Consider the following 22,115-nt stretch of genomic DNA (forward strand, 5'->3'; position numbering starts at 1 on the left):
GCAGAACGCTGACTTGCATATCAATTGGCCCTGGCACCACTCCTAGCTGAGCGAGAGCCATTCATCGTGGCAGAATGAAACATGTTAACACCGGGATGACCCAATATCAGCCTCAGTCCAACCGCATCCAATGTGGTTAAATTAGGATAGGTGCTTCATGAATGGCAAAGGGATGATTAATAGATAATGACCCAGACTGGCCACACGTTTGCTGGTTACTCTGGGACCTGTTTATGTGCACACATGTTCCTATGTTAATGTTGCATGTGTATCGGCCAGTCATCTGTGAAAAAAGTCCATCTGACACAAGCACATGAACACAGGGTACACAGTTGTTATATACAAACTCTCCAGTTCTTAAGGCAAACAGGAACCGGTTTAGGGGAGTTGGCAGAAATGACAACACATATACATTGGGACATGAGTGCTGTGTGTCTCTGCTGCCTTACCGTTGCGTGGAGTCCGTTTTCGTCGATCACGGAAGGCCGCTCCGGACTGCAGAGCTTCCATTAGGCTATCCATCACACCAGTTTCATCTCCCTCTATAGGAGAACAGGTAGAAAGAGGCAAAGGTGTTAACAAGACAACACTTACATTATCAGAACAGCACAGAAGTCTGTCCATGAACACACACACACACAAACACACACTTGTGCACGACCGTTTCAAGGGATAATACAAGGTGTGGAAAGCAAAGTAGGCCCTTTAAAGAAACATGTGCATCACCTTACATCACGGCAATAGAGACCCCGAGATTGTGAATGAGATATAAACAAGTCATTTAGAAGGTGCATGTGTGTTGAGACAGGCCTGTCAATCAGGTCTGTGCTTTTTTTTTTTTTTTTTTTAGTAAACAGCTGGGGAGGAGGAAAATACACTTAGAGCTGAGCAACTAATACAGGCAGAGGAGCCTCAGGATGAAAGCATCCACTGATGGTCATTGACAGATATTCTTTCTGTGGCTAACGCAGGGGAGCTAAGTGCTCTTTACAAAGATTTAGTGTGGAGCCGCTCAATACACGGACGCTCTATCATTGTTCAGTCAATGACACCAGGTCCGACCTTCGAAAAACATTCCCCCGGCCCACCATTCCAGATGTCGTGCAGATCCATGAAACTGGTGAATTGGAGGCATTTGACCAGGCTGGGGAGACAAGTAGGAGACACTTGAAATGCTCGGGCCCAAGGAATGACAAGTTGAGCCCAGAGAGAACTCGAGCAGCATCCCGCTCAGAGGAAAAACGGGTTCAAAAATGAGCTGAGGTTCTATATCTGGGTCATCTATCTTTACACCCCGATACTAATGAGTCAGAGGGGCACCCTTTTTATCATTCTGGACCAGAACAGGCATTATTTTACCCCGGGATCATTAGGGTGACTTATGGTGGAGCTGGTGACTTGGCCATCAATTCTTTTGCGTACAAGAGTGAACTAGCTCGTCCCCTATGTTTACCATCAGGGTCTCGGCGTCTTGTTCCTCCACTGTGCTTACAGCTGTAGCTGAGGGGAAACAATAAGTGGACACAACTGCTACTTTCAGCGCAACACACTTTCCCCAACGCAAGGGTGATCAATCTTGTGTTCCCTGCATGCAGCCTACTCAAAGAGACACGACAGTCAGGCAAATTGAATTCATGAACAAAACACGTTGACACACCGAACGCTACAGGATTAATTTTACTAGTATTTTGCCATCACCAGAGAAAGTCAGGGCGTAACATGTTTTCTCCCCCTTCTCCTTCAAACCACTCAACCTGAAATCACTCATGTAAGACGAGAATAGAAACATGTCATGTGTAAATAAAAAAATAAAAAAAACAACTCCACTCGTACCCACACTAGTTTTGCTCTCTATCTCTTTCCTTCTCTTTCTTCCTCAAGTCCTTCCCAAGGGCTACTTTGAAATCAAAGTATCTGTTCCGGCTGCGTGCGGTGCTTAAAAGCAATCCCGATTAAATCAAGCTTAATTAGACCGGCTTTATCAGAACAGAACCAAAGCCGAGCCAAGTAGTGCTTATCTCAAATTGCAGCACTACACCTCAGATAGCAAGCTCATTGGTTTAAAAGGGAAAGCATGGGTTTCATTTTTCTGTGGACCTAAAGAACAATATGGCGACTTGCAGCCACTGAAAATGCATCCACGCCCCAACATCTTTAGCTACTCCTTCTTCGTATGTAGGTTAGGAAGGACACGTGGTGGATCCGACAGGAGGCATGAAGCGCTAAGTGGCAGGTAAACATTTATTCTCAACCACCTTGGCATAAGAAACTTTTTGACAGCTCCTTCTTCACTGCCTTCTTCATGGAGACATCACAGGGGGCACCTGACACTTTGATCAATTTGTCCTACTTCCAGCTTAACTGTAGCACAATTCATCATTTGTAATGGCCAGGGCTTGGGAGCACGAGCAGACTGTGGTTCGGCAGGAGGATTGCACTCACAAAGAACCAAAATGACTAAAATGGGAAACACTCTCCCCAGTCACCTCACAGAGCTCAATTAACTATGTCCTATTGGGCCGCAGCTTAAACCAGAGCAGGCCTTACCCTTTACAAGAAACTCGAACAAATGAGCCTTCACACTAGGTAGTTCAAATCAAATATTATTCATACAATATTCCACACATTTGCAAAGACGAGGTAAGCGTTTTGTGGGAAATAAAAACTGAATTCTGAGTTATTTGACTGTACTTATTTCAGAAATCCTCAGAGAAAACACCTTTTTCCACTATTTATTGCAACATTGCCCACTTAAGCCGACATTTCTGCCTCATTCCTGCAACTCACTCTTGTCTTATTTTTTGAGCTGTAAAACCTAGGGCAAATATTCATCCGCTTCTCATTAACAGAAATGGCGGATTGCATGCTGGGGAATTACAGGAAAGCTAACCTTTAATGCCCAAAGATCTCTCTCAAGAGGAAAGATCCCCTCTGCTCACAGGAAATTGCTTTCTAAATGGGTTAAGATGGGCTAAGACCCAAGACATTGACAAACCCTTCAAGTAATGAAACACCTTGGTGGGCACCTCAACAGACAGCCCCAGGGGCCTTTAATGATCTTATTAAAGATTGTGGAACTGTGGAACATGGTTGCAGCTCTTGCACTTTTAGGCACTTTCTTAAACAGTTAAACCTTTAACCGCAGAAATAAGGCTCTGTGAACCTCTACCTCCCGGTGAGAGACGGTATACCTGTTCCATATCTCTCACTTTGATCCCTGCCTCGCAGCAATTCCCCCATTCTTCACTCCTTTACCTGAACATCAGGTGTTACCTAGACCAAGAGCCTGTGCCAAGTGTAACACTAAGCCCTGGGGACTGGCTCGCTTCCACAATGTATTTACAAGCAGCACTTTTGCATTTTGTAATTAAGAGGGATAACGAGAGCAATGGGCCCTCAGAAGGATTGGCATAAAAACTTCAGTTACAGCAGAAGGAAGTGGCTGCAATGTACCTTTCAGATATCCCAGGAGCAGAACACCAAGTCATGTATTAACAGGAGAGGGAGAGATAAAAAAAGAGCACATATACTGTAAGTGTCACTATTGGGGAAGGGAGATATAAAGGACGGAGAGATGGAGGAGGCAGCATGCAGACAGAAATAAGAAAAAGAGAGCACAGGGCGGCAGCCAGGGAGAAAAGTGAAGAGGGTTTGTGTGGGTGCAGCAGCGCGTGAGGTGGAGTGGGTTATTGAGAGGGACTAGTGGAGCGAGGCAAGACACAAGGTTTTAAAACTCCTTCCTGGACACTTGACGACTTGAGCCCTGTGACATTTAATTATTTCGAAAACATACACTGCAAGCATACGCACACGGGCCCTTCACCGAAACCTGCCTGTACCTTTTTTTTTAGTGATACAAATGCATGTTGTGTATCCGCAAGAGCGCCGCCTCCACTTAACTAATCCAGAGTTATGGTGCAGACTTGAAGTAAAGAAAAGTTTGACAAACAAAGACGTCAAGAGTTCTGGATAGAGGACGGGAGTCAGAGAGGGTACTCCAGCTAATGGCAGCAGGATGACCTATGCTCATGGCAAGAACAGTTGGAGGAGACAAAGGGGCCGAGCCAAGTCTTTCAGAAAACCAATGCATCATTCGGGCTTCCATAGAAAGTCTGAATCATCACTCAATAACTAAAGAAATAGGCTTGCATAACGCAAAACATGACATTGCATTTGTTTGTTTCTGCTAATTAAAACTAGTCATCTACAGCATTCAAAATATGTATATAACCGCAAAGTAAAAGAACAGCTGTCTCCTCAGAAATGTGACAAAGCTTTACACTCGACCAACCGAGCAGAAAACCATGTATGTGTTTGAATGAAGGCCTCCCTCTCTAGACACCAAAGCCATGGCATTCCTATAATTATGCAGCAGTGTCAACAAAGGCTGTTCATAAATTCAATTTGCTATCTGTCATCTCGTACAAAACAAACAACAACAACACAAACGGTAGATCGATGGAGAACACAATTTTCTGATGAATTCTGAAAAAGCTTCCGAGTGAAACTAGGAGCTACAGGGCCATGCTAACTGAAAAAGACTAGGTCCAGAAATAGGAAATAATGACCTTGCTGATAATCACATATTTGAATCAAACACATCAACATCTGACTTTGTATCAGCGCAGCACTCTCCTCCCAAACCACATTAAAGTGTTTTACATGGGGAAAATGAGGCATAGGAGAGATGTCTATTATTCACTATCCGCTGTCCTTCCAGTAGCCAATCCCTGAGTTTAATTTGCACTTGTAATGACATCTAATGAGAGCTTACAGGCCCTTTTGCTTGATGGAATGAAACCACTGCGAAGGGGCAACACAGTAAGAGTTTAACCTCATCCCAGTCGCCCTCCACGGCTCCAGTGGATAAGATGAGTAAGAAAAGGGAGGATGAAGAGTGGCTGAATGACTCCATCCTTTTTTTTTTTGCTCGCTGCAGATTGTTTTTGAACACATTTGAGCCCATCTGTTCCCCCACAGAAAGTCACCTGTGCAATTAACCTGGACCATTAGCTGTGAAACAAAGGCCTCAGTGGAGGGGGGGGGGGGGGGGGGGGGGGGCTGGTTTATGGCCAGGTGGAGGGGCGACAACTACACTTTCTTTTAATCTCATCTCTCCAGCTGACCCTCACTTCTGTGCACCTGCTTTCCTGTTACTTTCACACTTGCATTCAGGGGCTCGGCCACCTGAACAGACAGCACCACCTGCATTACTCAGCTTCCTCTTACTGCTCTGTTGTCTGCCCTCCCGCTGCCTGGCTCTGACCGGAGTCACCCTTTCCCCTCGCTCCCTCCTTTCCTACAGTTGCAATCGCGCCCCCCCGGACCCAGACAGAGACCATTACTGCCACAGAGAACACAAGCACCCAAAGGGACAGCAGTCGTGCACCTGTTAGATGTCTCCCCTTAGTTTTCTCCTCTATCCACATCTCCCTGCAGTCCAACCCACCGGCCCTGACAGACGCCCTGACACAATGACCCCAGAAACTTTTCAGACAGGCCGGAGTCTTTAATTTGCAGTAGTGTGCATGTGTGTGTGTGTGTGTGTGTGTGTGTGTGTGTGTGTGTGTGCGTGTGTGTGTGTGTGTGAGTGTGTATTAGGATGTTTAGTAGTCCACTTAAGTGAAAAGGAGAGGAGGAAAAGGGGAATGGAAGAGGAAGATGGCTAATAAAAAAGACAGATTTGCCTCCTGATCATTCTGGATTGTTTTACTGTATCAACTTGATGAGCAAACCCACTCATGTCCTCCCTAACTCAATTAGGGATGCTCCCACAACCCTCCATTCCAGGGGGAATGGCAATGTAGCTGCTACTTAAATCTTGCTGTGAGCCCCTGTGTGGCGCCAGGGTCAGTGGGAGACAGCAAGGGGGGGGGGGGTTGGAAAAAGGGCAGAGTGCTGTGAGGGTGGGAAAAGTGGCGAGAGGTGCACTGTGTTTGACATGCATGTAGTGGGAGCTAGGCTGGCCTGGTCACTGCAGGCCAGATCCCATACCACGAAAAGAAAGAGAGATGTCCTGACTGCGAGAGTGGAGGAGACGTGGAGGGAAGTTGGATGTCGACAAGGGAGAGATGAAAGTGGATTATCCGCCATGGCGATTTGCATTCTGTGGTGGAACGAAAGCCCCTGCGATGCCCCGAATAGCTGGATGCATGAATAAGTAAACAAACAAAAACAAAAATAAACCCTCCATCTGGATGGATGCTGCCAGGCCCCAAGTGAGAAACAGTGGGGAGGGGAGGTTGGGAGATGGGATGGGGGGGGAGATGCCGGCAACAGAGCAGTCACCACACTGTGCTTCCTCCTCTATCATTTACTCCTACTGCCTGCAGCCCCCCCCCCCCCCCCCCCCCCCCCCACCAATTACAATATTGCTATCACCATCTATCCTCTGCTTTGGGCTAGTTTGCCCAGTTACACCATTAACACACAAGGGAGAGCTCCGACCAAGCACTGACAGATGTTGAGTTGACACACTTTCTCGGAGCCACATGGGGTCAACATGTCAGGGTGCCAGCGGGGCTGTGGGAGCCTGTCCTCCTCAAGAGTGGACCACTACTGCCCCTATTTCCATAGGTTAGGTACTGCCACATATAGAGTTATGAGAGACTATGGCCCATATATATTTTTCTCCCTGTGAACCGTCACCTATCGATGGCGTCTGCTCTTGACTGAGCTGTCACTATAAACCGACCAAAGTGGATTTTCAGGCGATTACATAGAAAGCTATATTTACAACCGGCTTCCTCAACTCTGTGGCTGTGGTTTTGAATTCAGCGTCGGTCGTGTGTTACTCTATTTGACCTCATCTAATAGACTCTAGAGGCTGGTTCTTCACGTGCTCCCCTTTGCCTTGACATTTATGAAATCTGCTGTTTAGTTTCTGTGCAAAAGTGTGGTCTGATTCAAGCCTCTTTCAAATCATGAATCAGTCAAGGTTGCATTGCAATTTGCCACAGTGCCTTTTTCCATAGTAAACCTGAGCATCAGAAAAAGTCAGAAACCTTCCCATCGTAAATACTTTTATTTGAGTATAGTCTGTATATTTTGTGTTGCTTTCCATTAGAACGTCTTTACATTACATATAATAAATGGATTTTAATGTAAGGGAGCAACAGGAAGTGACACCGTAGCAATTAACTTAAACGTCAAGTCACAGGACGTAAACTGGTCTCCATGAAGAGCAGTAAGCTGGTAACTGGTGTTTTTTTATTGCAGTTGGGGTCAACCTCAAAACTCTGACAGACTAATAACACCTTTTACTGTGCTGCTCTGGCTGACAGACAAGAGCAGCCTTCAAGTATTAACGCCAAAGCCCAAACCACAGACTGATCACGATTGCTTATCTATATGGCAAGGCCCCTTCACTATGCAGACATTCAGCATACGTGACTGTTCACACCAGGGTCACACTGGAAATGAATACGGTAATTCAAATGAAAGGGATTTAAAAGAGGCTTTGGCAAGCGTGCAGTACACTGAGATGCCATACACATTTTGGGATTCATCCATGCAGTGCAGAGTATATTCCCATTTTAGATGACTGGCACATTTGGAAAGCAGAGTTTTGGAATCCAGATCAAGATAACATCTGAACCAAACCCCACATGGGCTGTTTGCATCAGTGAGAGGCGGCGCTGCCTTGGGAAGCTAAATGGATTTGACAATGGGATTTGACGGTCTTTGTAGTGAGGGTAATTAGGTTTGATTGACTGTAAAGTGACTGGTGAGGTCCAGATCTGGGAGGGGAAATGATCAGACACTTGAACCACCCACAAATTAATGAGATTCAACTGTGCCTGAGTTGATTTCACCAAGGAGAAGAAGAACATTTACCAAAGCAATGGGAGAGAGAAAAGTACAAGGCGGGATGAGCAAAGTGTGTGTGCGTGTGTGTGTGTGTGTGTGTGTGTGTGTGTGTGTGCGTGTGCGTGTGCGTGTGTGTGTGTGTGGTGTGTGTGTGTGTGTGGGAGACAGAAAGAGGGGCGCGCAGAGACACACAGGGAATCAGAGAGAAAAAACAGGAGAGGCATAGATATCTGATGCATGTCTCGCTCCCTTGATTGTGGCTTTAACTAAATTAAGTAAAAGATAATAGATAAAAGTGATTAAAAGCTTTAAGGTGCAATCTCATTAGTGTGTTTCTGTATTTCTCCGGATACAAAAGAGGGAACTATGAAATAAAACAAAGTAAAAACAAGCAAACATTTAACATAACGGTTAAATGCACAAGTCAGACTAAAAGTGATACCGGTGTTGCCTTTAATTGCTACTGAACTGTGGTATTTATTAAAACATATTTAAGGGAATCCGGGTTGTTTTCCTCATGTTGACATTTGTTTCTAGAAGTGCTTTGAAAATGTTATATTCTGAGAGGATAAGTACTGGGTGAGTATTTTATTGTATCACCTTCACTGACAAAATGTAATTTTACTTCCAGTCAGATGTACTTAATCCTTGAATGTCATTTGTTTACGCATAATTCAGTTTTTCAGCATGTGTCTATTTGTGCCGCTTGCTATCATAGTCCTCAGCTGAGATGCAGTCAACCATATTCTGTGCTGCCGTCATCGCCTGAGGCAGATTCTGATTTTGACTGGCGATGGAGCACAATCTAACTCTTATTTATTAGAATGGATGTACGACACCAGATAATCCTGGTGCCCTTGTTCCTGTCTTTCAAGGTAGTGATGGAATTCACCAATCCATACTGAGGAGTTTTTAGAGCATGCCTTGCACTTCCTGCACTCCAGATCGACACAGCTCATATGCAAGGTCGGAGAAAAAAGGCAATTTGCTCATTTTAGCATTATGCTGCTGTGACATCCATATGCAGATGCAGTGAGGGATCCTTCATTTTCCCAAGTCATCAGAAACTACAACTATATAACCAGACATGGAGGCAATCAGCGGCGTGATGAAGAAATGACACCTGAGGGAAGGAGCAGGCAGCAGATTCAGAAGTATTGTGCCATATGTCATCATTACATTCTGGAAAGGTCTGTCCCCTTCTGTTATATTCCCTATCAAACATGAAGGTCATCTATAGATCCATAATGGTGGCTGCATTTCCCACGTTAAGCTGAGAAATAGCAAGATTTTCTTTTCTGAAATCTGTCATCTATTTGGGTTTCTGACCTTCACTTCTCTACACCCCATCCCTCCTGGTAACGTTGTTTGCCATGTCTGCTGTGCGGCGGAGACACTATGCAAACTCAGAGAGCTAACCTGTCCACCCCAGTGCTGCCTGTCAGCCCTTGTCTATGATCACCTGGCTGGCATTGCTGCAACACAGGTATGCACTGGCCTACCAGCAGCTGTCAGTGTCACACGGAGCCATCAATCCAAATCTCTGCCGCTGTCATCCCTGACAGGGCTCCGCCAGCCACAACCAGTCAGACAGCTGCACAATAATATGTCAATTTATTTTAGCACATCACACTAATAGATACTTGGATTTGGAAAATTAGCTTTGGTAGACAAAATAAAAATATAAAAATACCTGCACAACTTTGTCTTTTATGGACAAATACATTAAGAGGAGGAAACACAGGAAAAAGAAAACACACCGATGGATATGTTAGCTCATTTAGAATCAGTAAGAACAAATCTTAATTGTCTCTATTAACCTTTGTCTTAATTTTTGCAGATCATCAATGTGTAACACATAACAAATGTTAGAGATGTACTGTCTCAAAATCCACATTAAAATCCAATCTATATGAGCATGCAGACATGCAAAAGGCAGAAGAAAGAGAGGTCTGAAATGTTGTTTGGATTTAACAAATGGAAAGTTCTTTTGAGAGAAGCCCACTGTTGTTCATTGTACACATATACTAGTTCATCCTGCAAGTGTGAGGGGTTGACAAGGAGAATGCATAAATAGAAGCTGCAGGCCCATCATTGTCAAAATGCCAAGTGCTCTCTGAAAAGAATCACAGGGACACGGAGACCTCATTCTTGCCGGCTTTGCCGAATGGGAGGAAGGACACATGATAAAATGGACCAAAAATAAGAGAAGATATTCTGAAAAACAGAAAAACTAAGATCGATCCTAATGATAAACCATCTGCTGCCACCAGGTTAAGGAATTAGTTTAATATCTGTACCTTCAAATAATCAGAAATAAAACATGTTGACTACTAATGAGGTCTGCGATTCTGAGCCCCAGTGATGAAGTATGTGGTTTACACAACTTCCAGCTGTTGAGTGATAAATGATAACCATGTTTTAGATGTTAAAAAATGTGCGCGCAAAAGTTGTTATTAACAAAACAGGCTGCTAAAAAATAAAAAAAATCTACTTTATTATCCCAATAGAGCGACGCACTGTTTGGGTCTGAGTTTTGCTTGTGTCTGCAAGCTGTTGTTAGAACGGATGGGAGCGGGGGAGTGGGCTCTAATTCCCATCGTAAAAAACGATCACTTTCACAGGTAAAACTTAATCATAAAAACAGCATCTGTGGAGCCTCTGTGTGTGTTCTGGGGGTTTTAATAACACTATCCAGAGCAATTTTAGTAATTGATTTACAGAAAGTTAGTTTTTCCATCAGATAATTCTATTTTGGGGCCGAAGATTACTTAAGAAAGCTCTTTATCCTGCATGAGTCCAGTTGGAATACATTTAATGGGTATAGTCAGCTGAGATAGCAGGTTGTTGGTACACTCATAAAAAGGTGTTGTAAAGCTTGCAGGCTACAACCAATATGCTTCTGCACTTGATATTCCTCAGGTAGGCAATAAAAATGTTCTTCAGAGGCTCTAATGGGGAAGGGCACTGCTCCAACGGCTACTAGAAACCAGTCAAAGTAAACTATATAAAGTAGGTCTGAGGAAAAGTTGCCTGGAAAGCACGTAAAACACAAAGTTCTTCACTATTTCTCCGTGCTACCTGGGAGAAATGTCTGGACTAAATAAAATGTTCACATAACTGTTTATTTTTGTTTTCCGGTTGTTTGTTTATTACTGTGTGCCGTATGCCAGGCTGGATCGGGCTCAAAGCGGCATGTGCGCTTTCCGGCTCTGTTCAGAGCTTAGTGGATTTGACTGGGGTACACAGTTGACATGTGGGTGCAGACACTTGCCCAGGACGGGGGCACTGACCCTGGTGATGCCAGCCGAGTTGGCGGCCACAGGGGCCTGGTACTCCGCACAAATGCCCCGGAGAAGGAGAAGTCCATACGCTCTAGCTTCTGACACACTCGACATGCTGCTCGTGACATTGCCTCATAGGCCACACAAAAAAAAAAAAAAATATCCTGCTGTGAAAAGCCATCTTCCCCTGCTTTCGACAGAAGCATTAGATTGGGTTCATTCTACTGTGTTCAACTGTTTTTTTTCCAGTGAAGTAAAGCAATTTTGGTAAATGTTGAACATCTGGTCAGTTCAAGGGACTTTGGAAATCCACTTAGAGCAAATTAAAACAAATTGGGTGACTCTGTAATGATTTCATAAGCAATTAGGGTTTCTAATACTTCACAAGGAAAACACGTTTAGCTCTCCACTTGTCTCATCTATCAATCACACTTGTTGAACAAGTGGGAATGTCAGGCGGCATAATCTCAGGTTTTATCAACTGGGAAAAGGGGGGGAAAGGTTTTATTTTCAGTTTCCTAAAAGCATTTGTCTGTTTCCCCTCCCTCCCCCAACCGTGGTGCCATCCTGGAAAAAGCTAAATGAATTAAACTCTCATTAAATATGCATTTCATTGTTAATCATTTGCAAGTGAAGAGGATTAGGTCACAATTTGTGAAATGACGGAAAAAAAAAATCTACCCCATCTCAAAAATAGCCTCTTGAAATTGCATTAAACCCGATCCATCTAAAAGTCTTTTAAGCAATAAAATGACTAAATCAGTTAATCCATAAAACAGATAAAATACTGACCTGTACATAATTCTCTTAAAACAATGACCATATGCTATCTCCATCTGTTCAGTCTAATGGAATTGTAAACACAGAAAAATTACAATATTTAGGTCAGCAATTCATTACATCCACCTACCCCCCCCCCACCCACCTACGTATTCACTGATCCAAAATGCAGAGGGTGGATGGACATTGATTAATGGTGAGAGGAATTAAACAAGTCTCTCTGTCCAGTAAGCTATCTTACTTTTATCAGCCTTCAGAGAGAACACGTTGAAGCTCAGCATGAAATATAGATTAGCAAAGTCCCCTCAAATAACTAACTACTCAAAATATCTGAAGCACATCTACAACCGTGGAAAAGAACGGGAGAACAGAGCCAAGACTCTCAAGCCAAAGCTGCCTGGAGAGGAGCCCTGCAGTTTTTTTTAGTTTTTTTTAAGATTAAGATGCATTTATTTGTGTGCCTCCACCAACTAACTAATTACAGTAAACAACCATGGCGGCCTATCATGAATAAAAATATACAAATAATGAAATTAACTCTCTGTAGTGAACACTTTAAAGGAATTTAAGAAAATGAATAAAGTGTGTTTTCTAATTACTAGCTAATGCATTATTGCAGTTAAAGCCAAAAACGTGCTGTATGAGTGACCTAGACCCACCAAGATTTACTCAGCTCGTTCACTTGAGTCCAAGTGAATGCTTTTCCAAATTTAAAGAAATTACAACAAGTCAAATTACTGAGAAATTCCCTCAGGCGATGGGTTGAGGCTGCTGCGGAGGCATAATAAAGATGTGCAACAAAGCAAAACACTGAATATCCTGCTAAGTGTGTTCCAACCCGACCACTTAAAGAGAAACCGAGTGAGAACACAAGAGCCGAACAGCAAACTGCTCTAACCTCCAACCTCCTCCTGGCTCCAGTTCAGCTCTCCATTCACAGCATCCATTTAAAGAGCTTTTTTGGATTTCACTTTCTCTGATTGCATTTCACAGAGAGACAAGTCGGTACACACACGCACCAAAAAAAAGAAGGAATTATTCAATGAAAATGTTTTGCCCAATGCAGCCAAAGAACCTCGACAGGTAAGAAGCATCCTGGGTTTAGCACATCAAGTGTGTATATCACAACTGGCAAGGTCATTGTGATCGCGACAGTCCAACAAGCTAATGCTCGGTTGGAGGACAATCCCCACTATCTCTAAAGCTGCAGGCAACGCTGCCCATGTCACCCTCATGTTTTATTCAGACAAGTCATATTATGGCATTCAGAAACTGAGATCAAAATCTGCTCTGGCAGAAATATTTAATATCATACCTACTTCTCTACCCTTCTCCATCTGGTTAGCCAGAATGAGAGAGCGGGTTAGACAGCCTCCTTCGGCTCAGCAATGTTGGATTATTAAAAGTGAAGCTTTCAAAGAGGTCACTGCTCAGGGAAGAAAAGGAAAGAAAAAAAAATGTAGCATGCATCAATTATCTTGGAGAGTTTGTGGCATACTGAGCACTGTCTTGTCACATTTCCCAATGTGGCTGAGCTACAGAGAGGTCCTTGGCTGGTGCTGACATTTAGAAGCTGGTGAATTGTGAAAATCCCAGTCTGTTTGTCAAAGAAATGGACACTAGACCACAACGACTGCTTGCAAAGCCCCTTCAGGCTCGAAATGCCTTCTCAATGTCATTGGCATAACTAGACACAGGCACCCGGCTCTGTTGCTCTAATTTTTCATGTCTGGACAACTGCAACTTACACTGATCAATACACGGTTTACTGGTATCGCCGCAGGACAAAAGAGCAATTCCAGTGATTCACTACAATTAAATATAGCCGGCACTTTTGTCTTGTATTACTCGCAAATGACCAGAGAGAAAGTAATAACGGCAAGACTGTGTTTGTAAAAGTAGAACTCAGCTTCCTGTCTCCGCGTGTGACCTACATTGTGTGATCCTGCCACTTCTACGAGAGCTCAAACTGAGCATTTGCATTTATTCAGCCCTACATTCCAATACCTGGTGCCGCTGCTGAGTTATACCATCGGCTACTGTTGTTTAAAGGAAGGTTAAGTGTTATGGAAGCCATGTACAGACTGTAGGGAGAGAATGTTTCTGTCCATGTGTGCAAATTCACCGTGGAACAAACAAGCTAAAAGTAGCATAATCTGCCTGTTGTTTGGAAGCAATGTGTTGGAGGTAAATATAAGATCCCCTCACAGCTGAGAAAACCCAACTCCCCCCCCCCCCACTGCATTATCCTCTTCCCTCTGAGTTCATATCTGTGTGAAGCACAATTGAAACCCCCTTCTTCCATCTTCCTGTTCTCCTCCTCCTTACTCCCCACCTGCCTCCCCGTCTCTGTCTCTGTCTCTGTGGTGGCACAGGCAGAAGTGGCATACCTTTGTTCATGTCAATCAGCTGCTTCTTCTTCTGCTGGCGCTCCTGCTTCTCGCGCTCCGCTTTCTCCTTCGCCAGCTTGGCTCTCTTGATCTTCTCCTCCATCTCCCTCTTCTTGTGGTTCTCCTTCACTGCTTCCTGATGAGGCACACACACACACACATACATGGTCACAGCCACATAGACAGATAAAAATCTAAATTTGCCTGCTTTTTAGTGTCTGCTACTGTATGGTTGTATTCAGAAACGGGGCCATCAGCAAATTCTAATTCAGAGAGGGGGTTTGATCGCTGCTGGAATAAACAATATATGTACACACACACGCACACACACACACACATGTATCGTGCAAGTATATTTCCTGACAATATAGGAGTCACAGCATGAAAAAAGAAAACTGTCTCAGAGGAGGGAGAAAGTGATATCATCCTCCTCCTCCTCCTCCTTCGTGACCGGCCGAAATGTCAGGGAGGAGTCAGGAAGAGGGAGATAATCAACGGCACAGATACAGCCTTTACAAACGTGTCAGTTTGTTCTTGTGCCAGCAGAGAGGAAAATTCAACCGTGACCTTTGGAGAAAACAAAATGTGTTCTCATTCCGGGCCTGTGGTGCAGCCCTTGACAGGAGCCATCATAGGTGTTAGTGTAAGACTGTGTGAGAGGTCACACTCCGTGTGTACACATGCATATGAGCCTGCGCCGCCTATGCTGGAGTCCACAGGCATCTTTGTGCGTCTGCTCTTATGTATGCATATGTGCCTGTGTGTGTGTTTGTGTGTGTGTGTGTCAGTAAGTGAAGGCACGGCCCCATCTGTGCGCTGATATAATAAGTGGTGACAGTAGGCCCCCCCATCAAATGCCCCTGTGGTCCTGATGTGTGTGTCATGTTGGCAGCTAAGACTGAAGGATTACGGGGATTGTGGGGAAGGAACAAGGAAAGAGCAGCTCATCATGCCAGTCAATAGCAGAGCTTTGCTCCATGTCCAAGGACAGAAGGCCTCATTGTCACTGTCTCTTTGTTGCATGACAAGGGCAATGAGAGCAGGAGAAGGAGCTGCATGGGGGGGGGGGGGGGGGGGGGTAATGGAGAAGTCAAGTGAGGGCGATAGACAGAAACATGGTAGGGAGAGAAAACTACATAAGAAGAGTGTGTTTTGATGTTATATGCATTATGAAAACATAAAAGGAGTTATTTGCTTTGTCAGTGGAAACACTAAAAAAATCAATTCACCTATCATCAAAGTTGTGTGATTGATATATATATATATATATATACATCATGGATAGTGACAATGTGCACTCTGCTGCAGTTTTGACTGTAACGGAGGAGAGCTGCAGTAGATGTTCAGTAATGAAAGAGTTAACTCGGGCGATTTGTTGACGTGATGGGCAGCGCCGGCAGCATGAATCAAATAAATGTCTCCTCTCCTCTGACAGCGTTCAATCCATTTTAGACGTGATATCACTGCATTGCTCAACATCTACGGCACAAACTGGAAGATAAATTATGCAGATTGCAAATAAAATCCTGCCGGCAAAACTTACTTTGAACAAACAACACATTTTGACTGTAAACATGATTATGCAACATAATTATGTTGCTCATTATCGAACAGCAGCACTAACTAACAAAGCAGCAGCTAGGCCTTTACTGATCTCTAATTTTCTCTCGATGACCCCTGGTTTGCCGATGGCGACAACTGATTTGAGCAGGTTTCATTTTATTTGTACATCTGCACATTGTAGCTCGACCTATCATATGTGTTTGAAATTAAAAAGTATTTCAAAGTTTCAAACCTCATTATTTTACAAGGAAAAGGATGTGCTTTCTCTTGAATATGCTTAAATATTTACGATGAATCCCAACATGTTGAGACACATCTGGTTTTGTCTTGGCTGCTGTCATCTACTCAAGTAAAGTATTGAGGTAAATATTCACAATATGATTTGTGACCATAGTAACAAGTTATTTTTGTCCTTCACATAATTGTGTTGCTCCCTCACTACAAATTACCGAGCCACCTAATTAGAGATTATATAGAAAAACCTTGATTTTCCAATGGTGAATGGTAAACAATATTAAAGTCTGTAATACACATTTAATTGCTCTGACAGTGACACATTGGTCAAGGACGAACCTGGAATCGAATTATATACAAATTAAAATACTGCACAAGACATATAATTAATTGTTTGTATTCAAAAAACCCATCTTAATGTAAGGTACAATTTTTGTAATAATAATAATAATCAAATAGGAATATGTTCGCACAAATAAACAAGTTGTCAAAGCAGATAAAGACATTCATGAAGGTTTAGAAATAACGGAACATTCAACATAGTGCAATTAATTTGAAGGCAATAAGGAATAGAAAGACTAATAATAAATGTAGCACAGGAGGTTAAAGGGTTCACTCCAATGGATGGACAGTTTCCTCTCTGGCTAATAATCCTTTAATAAAACAAATCCTAGTGTCAAGGTGGTGTGTACCTGACTGCCTCTGTGCCCTGAGCCCCTTTGTTGCAGAGCAGAAAAGATGTGGAGCCGATATGCACGTTGCTCAGGGAGCTATGTAAATTCAGCCTGCGATTCTCAAAGAGACCAAAACCTGTGTGTAAAAAGGTGCATAATAGCACCTTTTTACCAGGTAGCTTCGTCAACAACACAAACCCATTCTGTGAAGGAGCCAATTCGTGCTTTCAGGCGCATGGAGGCCATGAGACAAAGTGAGTGTATGTCACACTCCGGGCCTCCGCTGCGTAGAAGATGGAGATTATAAGTACTCCTCCATCTATACCTGGCCGGAGTAAACAGAATGCTCTGCAGCCCACAGGTCTAATCTACCAACAAGGGCCAGGCAGCATTTTCTCCTCCAGGTCTGTTCTTTCAATAATTCATGAAATGTGTTTGCTGTTCTTCCTTGACCCTGCACTACACAATACATCTCCCACAGCATGGCAGACCCTCCCCTGCATTCAAGCTTTCCAATGGAGCGAGGGAGCAGGGAGTATTTCTAACTGCTCGGTTGCACCAGTGATCTCACGCAGAGAGTGTCACCGCCATATCTCATTTCAATTTTACAAACACTACACCGCCGCGGCTCTAAGCAGCAAATGTGTTTATTAGCCATCTGTTACACTGTGTGCCAAGATGTCGGGGGGGGAAGCGGCTTCAAGAAGTTATAAGTTACAGATTGTGCGACTTCTGCTCTGCAGTATTGATAAATTCCCATATTGATGAGCGACCTTCAAAATGTGGTGAGACAATTGTAATGACAGTGTCATGACAGTGTTAGTTAAATCACTGAGGAAACATGACGGTGATTGAGAGAGAAGGTGACAAGAGCATCATCTTCAGGAAGAGCAGCACCATTTGTCTTATTGTGAGGGAATTAGCAAGATTAGAAAATAAATGGCGGCCACCCGCACGTACACTAATCATCAGCTGAAACTCTTAGATGCCTTATCTTGCTACTTTTAGAACCTGGTCCGTGTCTTTTGGTCTTTTAATAACGTCTCTAAATCAACAAGGAGGAGTGTTAGCTCATCCCGGCCCATCTGCTGCGCTTTGATAACTCATTAATGGGAAAATCCTAATCCCCCGTGCTCCTGGTCAGGATTACACATACAGACCCTGCGATTGCATTTCACTCAGACTCTATTTCAGAATATGGCAGCAGCATTAAATTAACAAATTGTTGGACTCTCTGAATACTGACTCCATGTGCTGAAATCAAATAATATTTTATTGGCCAGAGGGGGAAAAAAAGAAAAAGAAGAGAATAGGACGGGAGTGAGGGGGGGAAAGAGAATGAAACAGAAGTAAAACAGAGTTAATGGATTCCCTTATCAGTTACATTCAGTTCTGTGAGGACTGTCCGTCAGTGCGTTTACTCAAATGCCTCATGTCGGTCGGGTGCATTAAGCCCCAGCTTTTTAGCAAAAGCAATTTAGAGTGACTGTGTTGCATTAGAATTCTTTAATACTGCAGCTGCTTTGTGCCGTGAATGCATCACACTGGGCAGCGTGACGTGGATGGAAGCTAGTGGAGATGTTTCATCTGAGTCGAACAACTCAATGTCTCAATATTGAAATAAAAGTCCTGAGCAGACTAAGCATATCAAGAAGTTAAACTGTGGGCTCATTTAAAATTATTAAGGGACATGAAGTCATCGTGTTCATTTGATTTGCCTCTTGGAACAAATCAGTGATGGTTGATGTCGGCCGACTTTGTCACAGATAAATACCTCGAAGACATCTCTCCGAAAGCCGCTCAGTGACAGCAGAAAGATGGGGAGGAGGTTTTCGTGGAGCTGGAAAGAAGCTAGCTCAGTTTTATTTTTTTTCAGGGTAAGAAAATAAAAGCAGCCATTGATTCCTCATGCTCTGCAAGCAGATGGGATTAGCCTCTCTGTCAGCAGAGCTGAAGAGCCAAAAACTATAAATAATATCTGAAGAGTGTGGTGATTAAAGGATTGTTTTTATATGAATACATTAACTTAGAACCACCAACACTACCCCCCCATCCCCCATCTCAACCACACCACAACACCTTATCCCACTCACTTTCCTCCACTCATCCAGAGCAAGAAAGTTTAAATCAGTGATAAAATATTCATACGCAGCTATTTGCTTGAGAGAATAATTTATTTTCTTGGGTGGATGCCTCTTTTAGAGATATGCATCTGTGGAATCCTTGAGGGAGCATTGTGTTGTGTGCTGGTGCTCTTTGATCAGAGGGAATGAGAAGTTGGTTTCAGATGGGGATCAGGGCAGAGACAGGAGACGGAGCCAGACAAGGGGACTTTGCCGTTCATGCTAATGAAATGTGAACCCTGAGAGCAGCCCTTCTGGACCCCGTGTCATCAGACAGAAACTGGGAGTTCTGGGGGCTGCCAGTCAGGATGGGTAAAGGCAGAGGAGCAAAGACACTTGAATGAATGTTTATCAGACTTGAATAATAATGAAAAAGGGAAACTGGGCCTTGTTCTGAACTGATGTGGTGTTTAGCTTGCTGTTGATATCACCTCTGTTTTGCCCAATCTGCTTTTATCACTGTTCTTTGAAACCATAATTCCTATGACACCAAGAAGTAGAAGGAGGAATTCTGAAGTTAACTTCTCACTTGTGTTTTAACTGAAGAAATGCCCCCCCCGAAATGTAAGTGTTTATAACCAATATTTTAAACTGTGGTCATAAAGTTTAAGGTCGATATATATACAATTTTATAAATTGTACAGAAATGTTTTGTCAGCTTTACTGCAAATACATATAAACTAACTGCTGTAAAGTAAAATACAGTTTCATCTGCTAGAGCTGACAAAATCCCACAATGCCCTGTTGTGACAGCACGTGCACACGCATGCACACAAGCAGCAGCTTTGAGCTAATGAAAGTTTGGTTAAAAGGTTAAGCAGCTTGCTCAAACCTCTTTTATCAGTAAGACACTAGAATTAAACATTATCTCATTTTTCAGCATCCCCTCCTTCAAACACGTTGTTCTAATCTGTTTTAAAACTCCTTAAGCGTCTTTTTTCTTCCCAGCACCTAAATCGGAGTTGGACGTTTCTTAATCATTTGGAAGTTTTACATGTTAGAAGTTATGAGGTATGTTGCAAGTTTGAGAAACTCAGACAAATGCGATCAAAAATGAAATTTGATTGGCATATGATGGAATATTCAGGAAGCTGTTTGTGTTTTGTTTAAATAATGAATAAACAGCCAGTGTGTTGTGGAATAAAATGATCTTGAATAAAAAAAGAAGAAAAAGAAAATTTCTCTTTGAATCTTTTTTGTAGAAAAATATTTCAAAAGACCGATATTCATAACCGCACAGAATGAGATGGCATGAAAGAAAACAGAAAAAGAGAAAGTCTTCTGTAAAGAACAGAGGTTATGTCAGTGATCCTGAAGTAAAAAACCTCTCTGGCAGACACAGTGGCTTTGTGACCTACTAAAAGATACAACATATGGAGGGAAGTTGCGCAGCAGGTGAGCCGAGTGAAATTCTTGCAGAGATCGGTGTAAAAAAAAACTTAAAAGAAAAAAAAAGAAAGAAAAGGATGTCAGGGCTAAACAAGGGAATTTAAAGACCACAATACACGGTCAGAAAAAACACGGTTTACTTTCTCAAAGCTCAAACTTTCTGGTATTTTTAGACGAGTCGAGTGAAATCCCCGCTCAGAACTAGACTCCAGTTTCTCAGATGGACCAGAGTTGTACAATGTTCTCTGTGGCGCTGGAGGAAATCTGGGCTGAATCTGAGAAACTAACCATCAGTAATGTCTGTGTTATTTTGAAGCACGGGGAAACATTATATTAATCAGACAGAGCCTGAGTGAGGAACAGAGTGAGCATTAAAGAAGGAGAAATCACACAAGGAGGGTTTATGAATATGATAGTGCATTGCATTATGGGAAGTGAAGGGTCCAGTATTTTTATAACATGACTGACACATCGAACCAAAAAAGCTGACAGCTTGACCTCTGCTGGTTCGATTTTCACGTTTCTTTTTCCGACTCTGCAACCTATGAAACCGCCAAGTTCATGGAAGCTTAAAACCAAGTGTAATACCACTTTCATTACAACATTAACCCACTGTAATGTTTACACATTTTCACCATCTGTCAGGCACCTCATGAAAGTGTGTGGTGACAATTTGTAACACATACATTCTGCTCTACTTTCAATGACTCCTTTTTCTGTGACGGAAAGTGTGTGTGAAAGTGAGTGCACGTGTGGGCGGTGGCTTCTGTTGGTCTCTGTATGTGTGTGTGTGTGTGTGTGTGTCTCCTTTGAAGAAACAGAAAACATGGGACTCTTCGTGTACAATGCGAACAACTCGTACTCACCATGTAGAGCAGGCGGAAGTTGGCCAGTTCTCCGAAGAAATCTTCCAGGCTGACGGAGTGAGGGTCAAAGGCAAAGTAGTTGCCGATGCTCTCGTAGAGCTTCTGCATGTTCTTGTGCATGGTGGAAAGTTTCTCATACTGCTCCCGGGCATGCTTGCAGAAGCCGTGAGAAGAACAGAGTCAAGGAAAAACATGGGAGAGAGGCTGAAATCATGTCTTATACATTATAGAAAAACATGTCTATAAGAGCTTCTGTTAGCAGCTCACCACTATGTTCATCTGTGGAAAATAAAAAAAAGATACCCAGACAAATGATCATTTCAGAGCCTTTACAGCATTCAAAGTCAAGGTCAGCGAGACAAAGAGCTGGATGAGGAAGGGTCAGAGACAATCTAATGTGCCATTACAATAACCTCTCCGTCTCACTCCGGAGCCGATAGCACGGGGAGCTAATAGGTGCAGCCCTGGAGTAATGGAAGGGTGTTTTGCAGTCAGCAGCATGACACAGATGGTTGCTGGAGAAGCTGATTGCAGTCATTGTTCTATTGTTTCTTCCAACAACAGTGGGGTCAGGTTGTTTTGAACCTCACAGCTCACGTCGCACTATGTAATTTACTGAACAGGCGGAGCACTTTTCTCCCGGTGAATGGCTATTGACAGCCGGCATCAGTTGAGCATTATCACAGCAGCCACTGACCTCATGGAGACTGCTCTTGGACACTCCAAAACTCACGCGCTCCACCTGGCATGTGGAGGACACGACTTCACACGGCCCACGCAGACACCAGCGTGTACATACATGCATGCACACAAAACACCGAGGAGCATGGGTGCAAAATAACTACCTGCGGCAGAAACTGTACAATAGTTTCAATGCATTGGCAATGGCGTCCGGCCCCTGCTGTGTCTTCAATCATTTCCATCTTCCTTCTTCAGAAGATATAATATCGACAAGGGCTCAACGCTCATTACTGAGATGAGAAATTGTTCTGGGTAAAGTTTT

At 43.3% G+C, this 22,115-nt stretch overlaps 1 protein-coding gene across 6 annotated transcripts in view; it reads right to left on the minus strand.

The window, feature by feature from the left end:
- The window catches only part of diaph2 (diaphanous-related formin 2), a 341,319-nt gene that overhangs the window by 47,597 nt on the left and 271,607 nt on the right, over positions 1–22,115 (minus strand). For all 6 annotated transcript variants that reach the window (XM_053428116.1, XM_053428115.1, XM_053428117.1 and 3 more), the window contains 3 exons: positions 21,113–21,277; positions 14,264–14,399; positions 450–542 (listed from right to left, as the gene is read on the minus strand). In XM_053428116.1, the coding sequence (XP_053284091.1) occupies positions 450–542; positions 14,264–14,399; positions 21,113–21,277 (394 nt within the window). The remainder of the gene's footprint in view (positions 1–449; positions 543–14,263; positions 14,400–21,112; positions 21,278–22,115) is intronic.

The sequence above is a fragment of the Pleuronectes platessa genome, chromosome 8 (genome assembly GCF_947347685.1).
Source record: "Pleuronectes platessa chromosome 8, fPlePla1.1, whole genome shotgun sequence".
Classification (NCBI taxonomy): domain Eukaryota; kingdom Metazoa; phylum Chordata; class Actinopteri; order Pleuronectiformes; family Pleuronectidae; genus Pleuronectes; species Pleuronectes platessa.